The following is a 17,083-nucleotide window of genomic DNA, read 5'->3' on the forward strand; positions in this document are numbered from 1 at the left end:
CTGGTGAATTGCTAATAGGCAATCATAGTGCTCAGGACAAGGATGCCTACTGGAGGTCTAGGGACCATTAAAGAAACGTCAACTCGGCATAGGTATGGCAAGAATTATGAGTCAGTGGGCAGGCAACACTTCTTGGCTCCTATTGGTCAGGGCGGCAGGCCGTAATCTGTCACAATCCTGGAGTTGCTGTGACAGCAGCAGGAGCATTCTGGGCTCAACACAGAGGGTAAAGGAAACATGCAGCTAAGGGGTGTGTGTTTGTGTGTGTGTGTGTGTGTGTGTGTGTGTGTGTGTGTGTGTGTGTGTGTGTCTCTCCATCTATAAGCCTGTATGAGTGTGGTTGAGTGCATGTAGGGCTATGCAAAAGGTGGAAAATGTACAGAAGATGACATTATGTATGACTTAAATTAGTTGTCAGTGGTAGCGCACCCCCCTACGATGAATCATATCTAATCCTAAATACAACCAACTAATCACTGCACTTGCGTCATTTCTGTGGGTTTAATCCAAACTGGGGAAGTGAAGTCCGCATTGTTCCACCTTGCGGTGTTAAGCGATGTTATTAACCATGCGTACCCGTTTGAACCCGATTGAAACTGCTTCTCTGTCTAGCTTGCTGGTGCAACCCTGCTACAGAGAGGAAAGATGTTATATTGCTTGTGTGAGCGTGCTTTGGTTTCGCAGTTACAATGCAGAAGAAAACAAAACAAAATGTAAGTACTGTTAGAAAATAACTGCAGCTTTAAGAGGAAACAGGAGCAGTTTGTGTCATCACCTGAAGCACAACCATGTCGTACAATATGATGTTGTGTATGGCTGAGAATGAGTTGACGATAGCAAACCACACACTTTTCATCGAGGGCGCAAACGTTTGGTAGAGTCACTCCACACCCTGAAATTTCCCACAGATGGAACAACAGAATCCATACATATCTTTTTATATCTATTTCTTATTTTGATTGTCTCAAAATATATATTTCATTCTGTATTTTAGCAAACAAAACCTTACAGAGTTCTAAACTACAGAATTTAACTCAACTGTAATTCTTAACTTTCTGTTTGTTATTCACTCTATTGTATTTCAAAAGATATTGTTTCATTTACTCTTACTGAGGTTAGCACTAGAATTAAATTGTGCTCCGGATTTCAGGTCATATCCAGCCCTAAGTGCACATGCGATGGTGTGTTTGCATGCTGTACATGCTGTTGTACATCATTATCGTAGTTGTAACTCACTGACGGTCAGGCAGAACATAATCTTCAAAGCAAATATCAAGGCAGTAGCCAGATAGAGAACATGGCGTCAGTGCATAAGGGCACCTTTAAGCATTAAAGCCTCGCGCAACTCTAGATCTGTAATTCTGTCACGGAACATATCCTCTGCCATATCGCTACTTCCTGCTCACTCCGGACCCTCACAGTGGCGCATGCTGGGATTGGCATGATGTTGCCCTTCTGAAGCCACTGGGTTGGGTCTGTCGTCATGATCTTATCTTTCTAAGGACAGTTCCTCAAAATGAACTGAGGAGCGTAAACCACTTCAAACAGCGAGCAGAAAAAGAGAGAGCGAGAGTGTCTGTGTGTGTGGGAGAGATGTGAGCCCACCAAAAGCTTAAGCCTCCAGTGTGCTGTGCAGATAAGATTCATTAGATAGGTCGGTAAATGCAAGAGAGAGGCAAAGCGAGGCAGACACAGAGAGAGAGAGAGAGATTGAGCTTGCTGCTGCTCCAGCATTTGTTGACACAGATTTACAATGAGTCTCCCACTGCTTCACGCATTACAGTAACACGCCATGTCAATAGCTCTCTGGGCTTGAAAAGCAGCCGTGCCAAAGATGTCTGGGAGTGATGCCCTTCCCCTGATAACCAAAGTGTGGCTCATAAGTCAGGAAGTGGAGTAGAAGGAGGGGCAGGAGAGGGAGTGAAAGGGATTTTTTTCTTTTTTGTCTTTTTGTTTCTCTTTTCTCTTATTAATAAATCCCCACCCACTCTCTCAATCTCTACATCTTCTCAAGCATCTTTTCATTAGTTTTCCATTTTCTGTCACTTCTCTGTGATCCTTTCCCTCTCCCCTTCTCCATCTCTCTTAGTCTCTTACCCTCTCTCCCTCTGTTTCTCTTTATCTCTTGGACGCCCCGCTACAGGCTCAGTAGGACAGGATTTAGGCATTAGCTCAATCCCCCTATCTACTCCCCCTCATGATTGCACACTGTTTCTGTCACCCACATACCCTAGTCCACTGCACAAGTCTTGTAGGACTCAGAGTCTCTTATACAAGTGCTGGTGGAGAGCTTATACTCCACAAGACAGGAAGACATAATCAAGTAGACGGACAAGCGTGGCGTGAGATCGAGAGACAGTGTGTGTGTAAGATTTGGGGCAGTGGTAAGCCAAGGCAGAGGTGGAGGGCTAGATTTTGATATGATATTTTGAGTTAATCATACTTTATACAGAAGTAATAAAGAGTTTGATGAGAATCAACATCAGCTCATGCCATGCAGCTCTGTCTGCTGAGTCATGGGGCGCTACAAATGAGGTGGTTTTGATGTGTGACATTCACCTTCATGAAATCTTGATGAGAGCTGAGTTCTGCTGTCTGTGTAATGAGGGCTGTAGCAGTCAGACAGCTGGCCAACCACTTCAGCTAGTAAAGCTATGATAATAGAGAGGGTTGGAAAGCCTTTTGGAAAGCATTCGGTAGATGAACTTCAGGCTGTTTCTGGGAGGCAGTTAGTGTTTTGGGGGAAGAGATAAACAGGAACTTGGATGGCATCAGACAACAGAAGGTCTAATGGTCTTAATCAGAGATGTACTAGTGGTGCTAGTAATAATGGTACTACAGATTGCACATGTTTGTGAGTTAGCTGTGGCCTCATTGCTAATTCGTGTATTACAAGACGCATTTAATGTAACAGATGGATATCAACAGTTTTGTTCCAAAAGGAGCTACTCAGCCTTTGAGAAACACAACACCCGTACAAAATAAGCACAAAGCAAAAAAGAAATTATGCTTTCTAAACAAGAGCCTGCATTTTTCTTATCTTTGAATCGCTCGACTCACTTTTACAGAGTGCAAGTTCATGTTTTTTCTGCTCAAAATGGGTGCAGCATTATGGAGTAGAACTTCGTACGTACAGATGTGATACGGACTAGCTGAGGTCTGCAGGTGTCTGTCAGTCCATGTCAGCGCCTCAAGCTCTAAATCCTGTTGGTTCTGATAGGAATCCCAAAGCTTATAGTGGCTGCCATCTTCCCGGCACTGACTGATGCTTCTTATCAGGACCACCACACTGCTGCCGCCAGCACATTTTCACATATGGGTAAATTAGAACTCACTTGCGCAAACATTTTCTCACTTGCATTCAAGCACATACATGAACATGCTCACATAGATTCAGTATATTCAGAGCTGCGAGAGAATTAGTACATCAAAGGTACTGCAGTACATCAGTCAGGCATGCACATGCAGATACTCTCTCACATCTACATGAACACATCGTGTGTATGTCAGCATGCGCTGTGTATTGAACCAGATCTTGAATTGTAGAAAACCCACATTTGAATGGACAAAACTCCTTGAGATGTGTAGATATACTTTTTTGTTCTAAATATGTGTATTTTTTTGCACCTTGAGGATAAACCTAAAGAATGGATTTCCTGTTTCTCAAATATGAGGATTTGCTGCTTTTCTCAGTTTCAAATTATTGTCTAATTAAATATCTTTGGGTTCTCCATTATCAATTTAAAAACATCACCTCAGGCTCTGGCAATGTGCCACCATAATAACCTCTCTCCTTATATACAGGTGTAGACAATAAGTCCACCTTTGTCTAGTTTAAATACTCCACAGATAATATTCCATGTAAGGAGTGAACTCTTCTCTACCCAGGGGAACCACTGTAAATTATGTTGTTAAGAAGTAAACCCTTGGTACCCTTTTATTACAAGGACTCTTAACATTGTCATAGTGTTTTATTAGCAGAGTAAAAAGGTTCTTTTGTTGAAAAAATGCAACAAGATGAGGTCCCCCTCTGCAAAACTATACGCTATAACACCATCACATTTTCATGTAAAAGTGGTGAGATGTCATTTCACAACCAGTTAATTCACAACGTTAAGAAATAGTTTATGGCCGAGCTCGAGTAAGCCTTTAAAATTTGATCTTCGTTTGGAATTTGTGATTTTTTTTTTTTTTTATTGTTAATGAACAATATTGTGAATGCAATGAAGCACGTGATAACTGTAAATCATTACACCATGACTCTCTCTCTCTACCCTCTCTGTCTCCCTCCTACTGTATACAGTAGAGATTTATTTGTCAAAGCTGGGGGCCCCCGGACAGCCACCACTCAGCAGTCCCTCAGATCAATAATTGGAAATATTAATTATATCAGCAGAGATGGCCCAGTTAGAGGGGGACTGTTTATGCTCCTGTTACTGAGCAGTGCAGCAACATGAGCTTTGATGGCTCACTAATACGTATTAATGATCCCAGGACAAACATTACTCTGTATTAAACCTGAGTGAAAGCCGGAAGACATCGCACATATATTGTATGGCTATTAGAGTTATTTTATTGCAAGCTCTGTAAGTAAGTGCTTTTGCATAACTGTTGTAAAAAGACTTTTACTACTGAGAGATGAGCTCCTGCGAAACCAGGGCCAGATTTACAGCACTTCTATTTCCACATACTGCATTCACCTGTAATGGAGGTTACTGTTTTTGGATAATATGAAAGTTAAAGACTAGCAAAGTTTTGGGCTTGAAATGGCACCAGGTGTTTGAAACCCTTTCCAAAGCAGCATTATTGTCTTGCTACTGGCCCTCTCTGGGGTTTCAGCAGTGTGGAGTCTGGGACTCTGTACTGCTCAATCCCGCTAAAGTCTACTAGTCATGAACTCATTACTGTCGTAGATAGTGCCAACAGTAGACTCTAAATCCTCTGCGCTACTAACAGGCCAAGTCCTGACTACAGTTCCTTCACTTGCTCTGTGTAATTTGAAATCAGACAGTGGAATGTCTTTTGTGGCCTGAGCCCAGGGCCTTTGGTCCCTTTTGTGGCTAATAATAGTTTCAGTGGAAAGACGTTTGCTCTCCAACCGGGCCAAACTTTACCAGGATACTGAGGTCAGAGAAAGCATCAAACTGCATCAAGCTGCTCTAAAACTGGTCAGATTTATGCTCATCAATTTGTTGCTAGTTTCAGTGAAAGAGTAGCAAACCATCGGTCTTGAAGGCTGGCTCACATAAGACAGACAAACCAACAGGCAGTGTGGGTACACCAGGCCTATTGCACAGCGCATTATATACTGTACGCCTGGGGGTTTCTATCTCACCCTCCATATGAAACAGCAGCATACTAGTGCTAAGAGCTTTAATTCAACTGACTGGAGGCTCAACTGGGCAAATGAGAAGGCTTAATAAAAGCATATGGAACTGTAGATTTGTCGAAGCCCTAGAGCACCACAGTTTGTGGAGCGAGAGAGAGAAAGACCAGGGCTTGCACAAGGAAAACAAACACTGTGTTTTCTACGAGAGGAGGAAAATGAAGAAGGTTGTGAAGCCATTGACTTGTCTGGAGTCATCAGAGAAGCTTGTTGAATCACTGTATTTGTAAAAATGTCACTCAAGTCCTCAGAACATTGCATACCAAGTCCAGTTTTGCTGTTTCTCCAACACAGCATGTACAGAATTTTACTGCTTGTCACCAACATGTGAATGCACCGTAGGCTAGCACGTGCTATATGACTGCATGATCACACATGGTTCACTGTGTTCCCTTTCCTATTATACTCACACTTGTCACGTGTCTGCAAGTTTGTTTTCATACGGAAAAATCAGCAAAATGCTTGAATTATACAACATGGACTTTGTAGGGCTGAAACATGCAGCTACAGCTATTTTTTTCCTTGTGGGTCACCAAATTCAAATAATACTGAACAAATTCAGAAAAAAACAAATGTTTGTAGGAGATAAATTGCTTGTGCTCCACTGAATATCACGTTTGAATTGAGAACATCCCTCGCATTTGTATTTAAAAAATGCTGTCTTCATTATCCAGGAATGTCATGCCTGGTTTAGTAAATCTTGTTTGATAAATCAGCGTACTTGAGTTGCATTCACGTCTTCAGGTAGATAAACATGGGAGGCAAACAGAATCATCAGGACCGGCAAATTAAAGTTTCTCTCTCCATATCTGTTCAACTTTAAAGCACATTTTCGTCTTTTGGCCGTTTAGTCAATTTATAATTGATGTTCCCCGCCCCCCCCAAAAAACAAAAAAAGCAAACAGCACATTTGTAGCAGGGCCGTCTGTAGGGAGGCAGGTGGTTCATTTGCAAATATACAGTGTTTGTACAGAGAGGTGGTGCTGTTTAAAAGTGAAAGGCAGGAGGGTGGGGTCAGAGCAGGAGACACGCCACTCAGCGGCGACGCAATCTTATCTAAGAGTTGCAGGCAGCTTTCCCTCTCTCACTTCTCTTTCTGTCTATACGTACTCTATCTCTCGTACCCTTCTCTCCACCTCTTGTTGTCTTCCCACAGTCCCCTTCTCCTCCTCCCACACCTAACCACTCCCCTCACCCAACGAATGGAGGGTTGAAAAACATTGCAGTTTAAACACGTGTTGTTATTTGTACAGGAAGCAGCAGTGATTTTTCACTCTCTTCGTTGTGGCTGTATTGAGAAGCTAGTAGCTCCAGCCCACAAACGACTGTGACTGAAAATGTGCCTCACATTATCTGGAGTTAATGAATGGTCTCCTTGGCAACAGCAGCACTTAATACATTTTACTTAAAGTTACTGGTCTGTGCATGTGTGAGCATGCATATAGTACAAGTGTGCTTTGCAATGTACACTTAATTTCTGCTGGAATTACACAATTTTTTTTGTATGTGTTCAACAGGAATGGAACAAACTGAGAGCCAATCAGTGGTGACTGTTCAGGACCATAATGCATTGCTCTCGGGCAAATAAATAGACCATTAAGCTGGCATGTTGGAGGCTGAACAGTAACTAGCTTTGGAGAGAGCTGCCTCCCACACATAGGCACCCTGCAGAGACGGCTGAGATCATAGCCTGGTAGAAGAGCCACAGCCGCGGATTTGGCCTCCTCCATCGTGCATTTGAAAATCAACTGGCAGGATGGAAGCATCTTTTGTCCGTCTGACATGTCAAAGGCAAATTCAAAGATTTCCTGTGTTGTTGTGAAGGAGCAGAGGGTTGTGAAGTTATCTGTGAATTTGTCTTGCGGATGTTTTTTTACCCCCCATTTGGAGGTGTTTCTGTCTCAGAGGTTGCTTTGAAACACGTGTGCGATAGTGTCGCGGTTGATTCTGTAATCTATCCGTACACGCTGTGGAGCAGTGCGCCCTGTGGCTTGGCATTAGCATACTGTAGGGTTACTTTGCTCGTGTTGTACAAGGAAAAGAAAGCACTTGTGGATGGGGAGGGAGAAGGATGGAGAGCGAGCCAAGAAACAAGGAGCTAAAAGCTCAACCTTCACAAGCATAACATCCTCCCTGTTTTCCTACAAAGACTCAGCCGGTGCTAGTTATTATTTACGATGGGTAAATTTATGGAATAATTTCAGTGAGGGAAGGTTACTCAGTTCCTCAAGGTGAAAATGGATACATTTAGCACTTAATGAATCGGGCCTGGGCCTCTCCCCCATATATCAGCATGTTATTAAGACATTTTAAAATCCCATTATGGTGTTTCTCCTTGAACATGTCATGCTTTTATTGGACTGCCCTGTCTTTAAATGTGACCTTTTCAGCCCCGCTGTGGAATCGAACAGAAGAAGAGATACATGACAGGGAGATGGAACAAAATATACATATGTACTGTCGGTATAAAGACATCAGTGCTGGATGGTGTTCAGTGATCTGACTGGGATGCCTGGTAGTGGCAATAGTTTCTCTCAATGAAAAGATGCTTAAATAGCAGCTAGAAATGCTTTACTGTAGTAAGAGGTTGCTTTTATGTTCCAGTAATCTTGTTATAAATTTGTGCCATTTTGGCCCCAGTTTTATTAAAATGTGCAGGTTTTGTTTTGTTTGGTTAAATCTATTTGTTTTGGACTGAATCATAGGAGGAGGAGCACTGGCATTATATTCTGCTACAGTAAATGTATATATATTATACGTGTGTGGGGGTCGGTGTATAAACAATATGTGTGCTAATATGTGACCCGCAGGCAGATTCAGTTTAAAAGAACGGTGCTTCAGCCGAAACCAACACATTATAAATCCCAGATACATCTTTGAAACTTTTCCTCCTAACAAATCGCGCACAGAGTCTGGTGAAATTGTTCAACTTGAACAACAATAATGAAAAAAGAAGGAGTTAAAATTGGGGAAGGAGGAGAGCGTGACACAAAGACTGTGATGACAGAGGCATCTAATCCAGGCAATGCCATTCTTATCAGGGTCCAGTGGATTAGAGTGAGCCTCCTAACCAGAGAATCCTTCCCAGCCAGACACTCTCCACAGCCCAAGGGCCTGGATCAATAGGCCTGCATTGATTTCTCTCCTCCTGTGGCTGGATTCACTTTTATTAGGACTGCCTCGGCCTCTATCACTCAGACACACATATGCGGCCTTGCAGCTTCTCCATGCACCTGTCACGAAATACCACAAATGCGAACGGACATACAGATACACACACATACACACACCCACACGCACCGTTTATGTGTGAAAGAGAGCTGAGTTGTTTTGTTTACACCAAATAACCGGCTGCAGAAGCACTGTAGTGTCAAGTCAACTTAGTTGCATGATGGTGTTTTGGTTTCCTCTCCGGCCAGTGCACTTTGATCAGTATCGCAGAACAGCTATTAGTATGGGAGGGAGGGCCTTGACACCTTTGGTTTGTGGCCTCTTGCTGTACCAACGACAGCTCGAGTCGCCAGCGCTAACCTCTCTGTTGCTCTTTCTTCTCTCTCCTCCAGATGACTCGCCCCATCCAGGTGAAACCGGCTGACAGCGAGAGCCGTGGAGGTAGTTGTCTTCTTTTCTTCATCATTTATTCATGTCCCTTTTCATCTGCCTTATCTAGGCTAATTCTTTTCATTCTTTCCCTCTGATCTCATCTGTTCCACTGCTCTCAATGCAATATTTCTTAAGCCAACACTTTTTTTTATCTTATCCCAATTCCTTTTGTTCTCATGTTGCTGCACTTACATACACAATGTTCGCAGTTTGAGCATTGCAAAAAAAAAAAACCCGTTCCCAAATAGCTTAAAGCAAGCGGTGTCTGAATGTATATTCAACACATTACATGACATACGACAGAGGGGATTGATGCCATTTTGGTCTGACAGCCTGTCTCAGCAGTTTGTAAAAAATTTTAGTAGAAATGCCTGTAATCTCATCTCACACAGATTATAGCTTTTGTGTTTGTTTCTGGTTTAAATCTACCGAGTTTGTGGATCAATCTCACATGGTCTCATCCTGCGTGTGCCCTTTACTGTAATTGATTAAAGAGTCTGTGTTATTGAAAGTTTGTAGGGCTCTGATAGGCTTCCCTGCTGCAATTATTGTTCACTATGCCAAGTACATTATCATTGCACAGTAAATTATATAGTGATTAGGCTCAATACTCAAAGCCATAGCCACGCAAAGTGGGCCACATGTTAAAGCCCACACTGCTTGGTCTGTGTGCATTGGAAATGCAAGAGTAAATGGTATAGAGGGAGCGGAAAATGGAGCAGGAGTACATACAGCTTGCCAAACAATCAATAAATTTGCAGGGTTCTTGCCAAGATCCTCATTACTTGGCCTTAATTCTGTCGTCTTTGATCTCTCCTGTTTTTGGAGGCTTTTCATTTACTCACTGCCTATCTGCATATATGTTAATGGGATGAGGAGACATCCTTCAAGTCAGTGGCAGAGATAATGAACCTTGCTGTTGTTTTTTGGTGAGCATCTCATGTGTCACCCCGTAACAAAGCCAAGTGCCTTTTTGTTGTTTAAAGGAGGAACACTGGTTTTTTTTCCCCTCTCATCCCGGTGGAAGGAGAGGGAGATCTGGAAGTGAAAAACACGCAGGGAGAGAAAATGCAAGCGCCATGCCAAATGCATACAGCTGCCGTGCTGCACTTCTGAGGCTTTACCCAAAAACCTCTGCCTGTTTTGGGTGAATTAGGATGGCTGGCCACTTTGGCTGCCTGTCAAATGCACACAATCTTCAAAGGACAGCATAACCTCTTGAGGTGGATGGAGGAAAAGACAATAAAGATCATTGTCAGTCCTCCAAGTTTTCTTTTTTTTCTGTCTTTCTTTCTTTCTCTTTCTTTCATTCTTTTCATTCCCTCAATCTGTTCATTCAGAGCTTTAGAGGAGTGGGGAGACAAGCAAAAGGGTCTTGTGCTGTCAAGATTGATGTCCCCTATAGCTCCATTGATTTTACCATTGTGGTGCTGTGTGTCCACATTAACAATGACACTCAGCTGTCTCTTTACTTGGTTTGAGTGGCCGGTTTTAGAGCTCCCAGGGCACTTTGGTCAGTATGGGGTCCTCTTACTGGCCAGCCATGGGGACCCCACTGAGGAACAAATGAGCGCTGGAACAGTCCTGAGAGTTGCACATCATCTTAAATGAACAGGTCAGAGTGGCGCCGCAGGGGCAATCAAACACTAGCGTGACTTTAACGGGGTAGGAGGCAGAAGCGAGAGGGGGGAGACAGCCAGGGAATGTGCGGAGGGGAATGGATCTCACTTTCATTTTTTAAATCTTGTATTCTCATCCTGCTTCTAATTTTGCTCGCTTGAATTCTTTCTGTGATTATCATTGGCAAAGATAATTTTGGCTTCCTCCATATCTGGTTCTGTCTTTAGCTGCTGTTGCTTCTGTTAGCTGATGCACTGTGCTGCTGAAGCTCCTCCATGGCCTACTTTTGCAAGCCTGAGCTTCTTATTTGCTGTAAAATACCGAAGAGGGTTTCATTGTGCTCTGTGTAATTTCAGGGTCATGTAATTACTGCTCCCCTTATTACACATCGCCAAAACCGCTAAGATAGAATTTTTGTTATTTTGATCTTTAGTTGACTGCCACAATCCAGATCAAAAACTTCAAGACTACAACTCAGCACTGTGTACAGGAGCTGGAAGGGCGAATGCAAAAAATATTAATTAGCTGCTCAGTGCAGTGGAGGGAGGGACACAAGGGACAGACCCGCTCTGGCCTGCTCTCTCAGGGGCCACGCTGCTAGTCCGATAGGGGCCATATATTCCTCAGTGCACACTGTCACAGTACAACACACAGTCATACTAATTAGTCCCTTAATCTCATTATGAGGAGGACTGTTCAGATCACCTGTGCTAGTTGGCCGTCCATTAGGGAAAGACCTGTTACTGTGGTTTTATGCCTGCTGGACCTGCGCTCCTCGAGGAGCAACTCTTTGCTGTTATTAAGACCAGACAGACCAGATCAGTGTACTTTCCCTGGTTACTGTTTCAGTAAAAAACTGACTGCCTGCACAAAGTCATCAAACAGGAAGACAATAGTACATATTCTTCTCAGTAATTCCACTCAATATTTGATGACTCTTGCACATTTGATCAAAACTGAGCAGTTTCCCGTTGGAGATGTTCATAACTTTCATCTGATCTGTAAAAATTACAGTACACCCAGCCACTTGACTGGCATTACTAAGGCCATACGAGTAAACCACCTCGCCTATAGAAATTAAAGGGAAGTATACGGTAGAGTAAATCCATCCAAACACTCTGTCAGCCCCCGCTGCCGCCTAACAAAGACACACTGTGAAATGAATATTAATGGCCAATCACCTACCTAATCTAGCAGAACAGCAGCCGTTACACATTGAGCCACCAGCACCGTGAATGTCTCCGTCACTGATGACGCAAACCGTTCTGGGATGTTTCTGTTGGGAAGACGTTTAAAGAGGCGCAGCGAGGAGGCAGCAGGGACCTGTCTCTCTCATTTTCTCCTCACAGGTCTGTGATATGAAATAGATTGATTTTCCATCACACATGGCACTGATGACTGGCACTGACTGCTGCTGATATTTCATTTTTGAAGGGCTGTTCAGTGCCTCCTTAGAGGGCTTGGCGTCCTTACACAGGATAAATCAGCTTTAACCACTTTGATTTCGTCCTAAACCCTTTACCAGCGGCACCCCCCTCAGCATTCCACCATTACTATCTGCCCGTCCTTGTTTCTTTTTTGTGGGCATTTGATTTTCTTTTATATCATCCTTTTTTTTTTTTTAAGATCATCTTAAAAGAGTCATGCTGCTCTCGGGCTAACTCGTTTTTCTGTTATGCATTTTTTGTTCCTGCGCTGCTCTTCATATTGCCCGGCTTAACCCATTGTCAAAGTTGAGAGCTCAGAGATTGTCCAGAAAGCGGAGAGAGGAGCAGGCTAGCTGTCAGCTGGGGCTCTGTTGGTGTTGCAGCAGGCCTGCCTGGCACAGCTAGAGCTACAGCCCACTGAGGAAGCCTGGGTTAGAAACAGGCTCTGGCATTATCAAGGCAGGCCTGCCGCCCACGCACACACCCACGCAGAGAGGACACACAGGCACACATACATACCCATACGGCTCTGACACACACACATACGCACACTCTCTCTCTCTCTCTCTCTCTCGCTCTCGCTCTCTCTCTCACATACACACACAGACACAGACACACAGCGGGAAGTTGGATGTATGTTGGATGATAATAGGAACACATGTGCACACACACGGGCATGTCCAATACAGGTTACATATTTACACACACACATACACAGTGTACACATATGCTGAATGGAATGGGTCAATTTTCTTTTCATGAGCTGCGTTTCATGTTGCGCGCCAAGAAGCGGCGTTGCATTGTGTTTGTGTGTTTACTCCAACTGAAGGACAATGAAAAGGTTTGCTCCAGTTCACTGAAATGTGACGGAACAAAGAGAGAGAGACAGAACCAGAGCGAGAGGCAATAAGTTAAATGGAGAGTGAGGACAAAAAAAAAGCAAAAAACAAAGAAAGAAAGAAAGATTGGGAATCTAGATTGAGAGCGCAGGTTTACATGCTCTGTTGCTGTTCTGCGCTCAGTTTTTGATGATGAATTTATCTGGCGTGAAAGACAACAGAGTGGTCCATGTATTAAACATCAGTGGTGTTCTCCTTTCCTTACTAGAGAGATGAGCTCCCCATGTCAGAGCAGCTCTGTAATGAACCAAGCAGGAAGGCCTCTAAGCTCCACTGATCCCCTTTAGAAAAGAGGAGGAATGAAGGAGAGAAGGGTAGTTAGAGGGAGAAGAATGAGGGGTGAAAAGACGAATGGTGAGAGTAGAGAGGTGAAAGAGGGGAATTTGTACTGAGACTGAATGTTGGAGAGAGAGCGCAAAATAAACAGAGCAAAGTGTGGATAAACCAGCTGAGAGGGAGGGGCGGCAGGGGCAAAGCAAAAAGCTGAACAGTATATCTTCTCCCTTTGGAGAGAAGAAAACATAGATTACTGGTCACAATGTGCTTGGCTGGGCATAAATGGAGAGATCTTGAAATAGTAGGGAGCATGTTCAGAGGTTGTGGGGATCAGGGTGAGCTAATCCAATGGTAAGGCCAGCTGTGGGTCACACATTCAGGGCTCACACTCCTTGTCCAAATCCCCTCTGGTGCTCTTACACAAACAATACTGATGTATAGGCCTCAGCTAGCCAAGAGTTCAGTCTGCTAAGTCCACCAAGCTGGCCTGGGATGTTCAGGTCACCCTGCCTGTAAGCTCTTAAATTTACCCTCACATCAGCACAGGCCGGTTTGTTTTGAAAGGGAGGTGTGGGGTGAATTTAGGTTTACAGACGACAGATGAGGGGAGAGAAAGCGGGAGAGCAACAGACAGAGAGAGAGAGAGAGAGAGAGGGAGAAAGAGATGATGAAATCATTTCTAGAGGGATGTGCTTTGCTCCTGAGGGTCAGATTGTGCTGAGGCTGACAGAGTTATGCAGAGTCAGTGGAAGAAGTAGATCACAACAATTCGTTAATACACTGGGTAGGTGGAGATCAATTAGCCTTATCTAACAAACTACTAATGATAATACCATTGCAAAACTTGCTGACGCGGCAAAGAACAACAGGAGGAAGCAGAGTGATGATGTAATGGATTTAGCGAGTCGAAAGATGCAGTATTTCTGCAAACACAGTGTCTCGTACTCTTTTTCCAACAAAATACACTATTACTGCAACTTCTGTGGTACACTCAGTCAGCACATACGCAGATGGAAGCGGCAGCTACTTCCAGCGTGTAGACAAAATAACAGAAACACCTTATAATATTGCAAGTACAAGATCACAGAAAATGACAAGAGCTAACGACAAAATGTGGACATTGTAAGCTTCACAAAGCCAGCGTTCACTGCAGGGCTGTCGTATTTGAGCGCGTGATCTTCTGGTGTTCGTCTTTGAATATGCACGCATACATAAATTCAGTTAAACACACATTCATCCCCGCTCCCCTTTTTTAAAAACACACATCCCTTCCACTCTATCCCTTGTTCATTCGCGATGGTCTCGTAGCGTAGGCGGATCAGCAAAGGTTACTGTTGAACACAGAAAGGAAAGGTCAGAAATCATGTTTAGTTTTCCTGGGGCCGGGAGGTAATTCCAGCCAGCAGATTGTGTTCAGACGAGCAAGCAGGCAGGGCAGGCCAGTGGTGGAGATGCTCATGCAGAAGGAAGCGAGGCGGGGATGGGGACAAGGTTATCCAGTCAGCCACTGCCTCTCAGCCCCTCCGCTGTCACCCTTAATAACACCCTCTCCCTTATCACCGCAACAATCACCTTGAGAAACAAACTTGTCTTCTTTCAGAGAGGGATGGAGATGGGGGAGAGACGGCCCCCGTATGCATCTGGTCTGCCGTTCTCATTACAGCACTTCAACGTCTTTGGGGACAGACAGACTGCAGATCAATTTAGTGCTCAATTCTCTACACTTTATAATTCATTCGCCATCTCTATCGTTCTCTTTCTCTTTATCCCCCTTCTGGTTCTCCTGCCTCTTTCTCTGAACCTTTTGAAGGCATCAAAATATGTAGATGATGTACAATAGTTGTGCAAATTGCTGTGATAATGAGATCTGCACCACACAAATGTAGTGCTTTGATGTTTAAGTTGTCATTTTTTTTATATATATCTCAATATGAGTAAACAAAGAGTAAATCATTATGGCATTGATAGAAGTTACCGTGACAGATTTGACCACCATCTCACTTTGGATATCAGTTAAGAAAGGTTCTGTGGATACAGCAGTATGTCCTCAAATGGGCTTTTTTCAATTATGCTACATTATGCACAGTACATACTTAAAGATATGCAATGTCAAAGTTAACATGGTGATATGAGGCTAATAAAAAAGGAATTACATGCTAGATTTTTTAACTGTATCAGTCATATTATTCTGTTCATTTTACAGGTAGCTGCCTGTTATGGGTTCGTGAATACAAGCAGTAATCTCACAGCGCTATTACACACTTCATAGAACCTTCTATTCACAGTGTGTGCTAGATTAGCACAGAGGCTCGCTATGCTAACTTACTTAGGATACAAACACTGCAGTGGCATAGAGATGGATAAGAAATCAGATCTTTTTAAGGCGTGCCTTATTTAGACTTTATTTAGTGAACTTTTCATTTTGTTGGCCATGTCATTTCCGTTCACTTAAAACAACCTGCGTGCCGTACTTAATGTGTCTTTTGTTAATCCTTAACTTTCTCAATTCAATCTGAGCTTCGCAAATATGGGATTCCTGCAGATTTTGAATTCTGAGTTAAACGCTGTGGTTGCATTTAATCAAATTTGTGCAGTGCATTTTAATTGCTAAAAATATGTACAAACCTATTTGAAGTTGACTCGCTGACACCAATTCCTCTGCTATAGTATATACTCACAGTGTAAGCAGGTAATGGCATTGACAAGCCCATACCTAAGGCTGAGAAATGTGTGTGTGTGTGTGTGTGTGTGTGTGTGTGTGTGTGTGTGTGTGTGTGTGTCTGTGTGTGTGTGTGTGTGTCTGTGTGTGTGTGTGTGTGTGTGTGTCTGTGTGTCTGTGTGTGTGTGTGTGTGTGTCTGTGTGTCTGTGTGTGTGCGTGCGTTTGTGTGTGCGTGCGTGTGTCCTCTATGGACTTGGTACTCAGTGATTGCAGCGAAGCTGGAGGAGGCCAAGCGAGGGCTCTGATTGGAGGACAGTCTGTGCAACCTCTGCCAAATCACTGCAATCACCCGTTTGCTCCTTCTCTCTGCTTTAATGACACCACTTCATAATGAACCAGGCTCATCAAGCAGCAGCCCACCATACACACACCCACACACACAAACACACACACGCACACACACACACACACGTACCCACAGTGAGGTCAGGCACGGCAGATCGGGCGGGGCACGGCAGGCCTCTGAACAGGGAGAGGAGGTCCACCAGCAGATGGGTGGAGATTAAGGCAGACTGGAGACACATGCGCACAGGCAAATACACACACGCACACACACACACCCATATAAATATAACACTCATACATCAGAGATACAAGCTCCACTCCCCACTTTGGGGTTGAGTTAGACTGAGTTAGACAAGTGTCATGATGTGCAATATTGGGTTTCTGAAGTCTATATTTACAGCATAGAAGTTAATAACAAAGGAATAATAATGTGTACAGACACTAGGACATTATTAGGGTATTTTTCAGGCCGTATGATCTTTTCCAGGCCAGCAGTAGATTTTAGATTTTGGTTTGCTCTCTTCACTGCCTGGCATCTGCCCAGCGCTGAATTCTCTGCCCTAATTTTGTGAGACCTTTGCTCCCTACACTCCATGTGGAAGGAAAATGTCCTGTTTGTTCACGGAGAGAGGCCAAAAACTATTTGGAGCTTTTGTGTATACAAAAACAGACAAGAGAGGAAAAAAAAATGATTACTGCTCACACAAACATTGGCCCATTTGAACAAACAGAAAGTCAAGGCACACTGAGGATTCCAGCTGTTAGTTGTTGAGAGTTAATAGCTGATTGTGACTCTTAATTAAAAAACATTACAGTGTTTACAGGTTTAATATGAAGAAAAATCTATATATTTTTTTCCTGTGGTGA

At 43.5% G+C, this 17,083-nt stretch overlaps 1 protein-coding gene across 18 annotated transcripts in view; it reads left to right on the forward strand.

Moving 5' to 3' along the window:
• celf5a (cugbp, Elav-like family member 5a) overlaps positions 1-17,083 on the forward strand; it is a 182,243-nt gene that overhangs the window by 90,709 nt on the left and 74,451 nt on the right. For all 18 annotated transcript variants that reach the window (XM_076726171.1, XM_076726160.1, XM_076726163.1 and 15 more), the window contains exon 3: positions 8,950-8,998. In XM_076726171.1, coding sequence (XP_076582286.1) covers positions 8,950-8,998 — 49 coding nt within the window. The remainder of the gene's footprint in view (positions 1-8,949; positions 8,999-17,083) is intronic.

This window comes from Chaetodon auriga, chromosome 3 (assembly GCF_051107435.1).
Source record: "Chaetodon auriga isolate fChaAug3 chromosome 3, fChaAug3.hap1, whole genome shotgun sequence".
In the NCBI taxonomy this organism is placed as follows: domain Eukaryota; kingdom Metazoa; phylum Chordata; class Actinopteri; order Chaetodontiformes; family Chaetodontidae; genus Chaetodon; species Chaetodon auriga.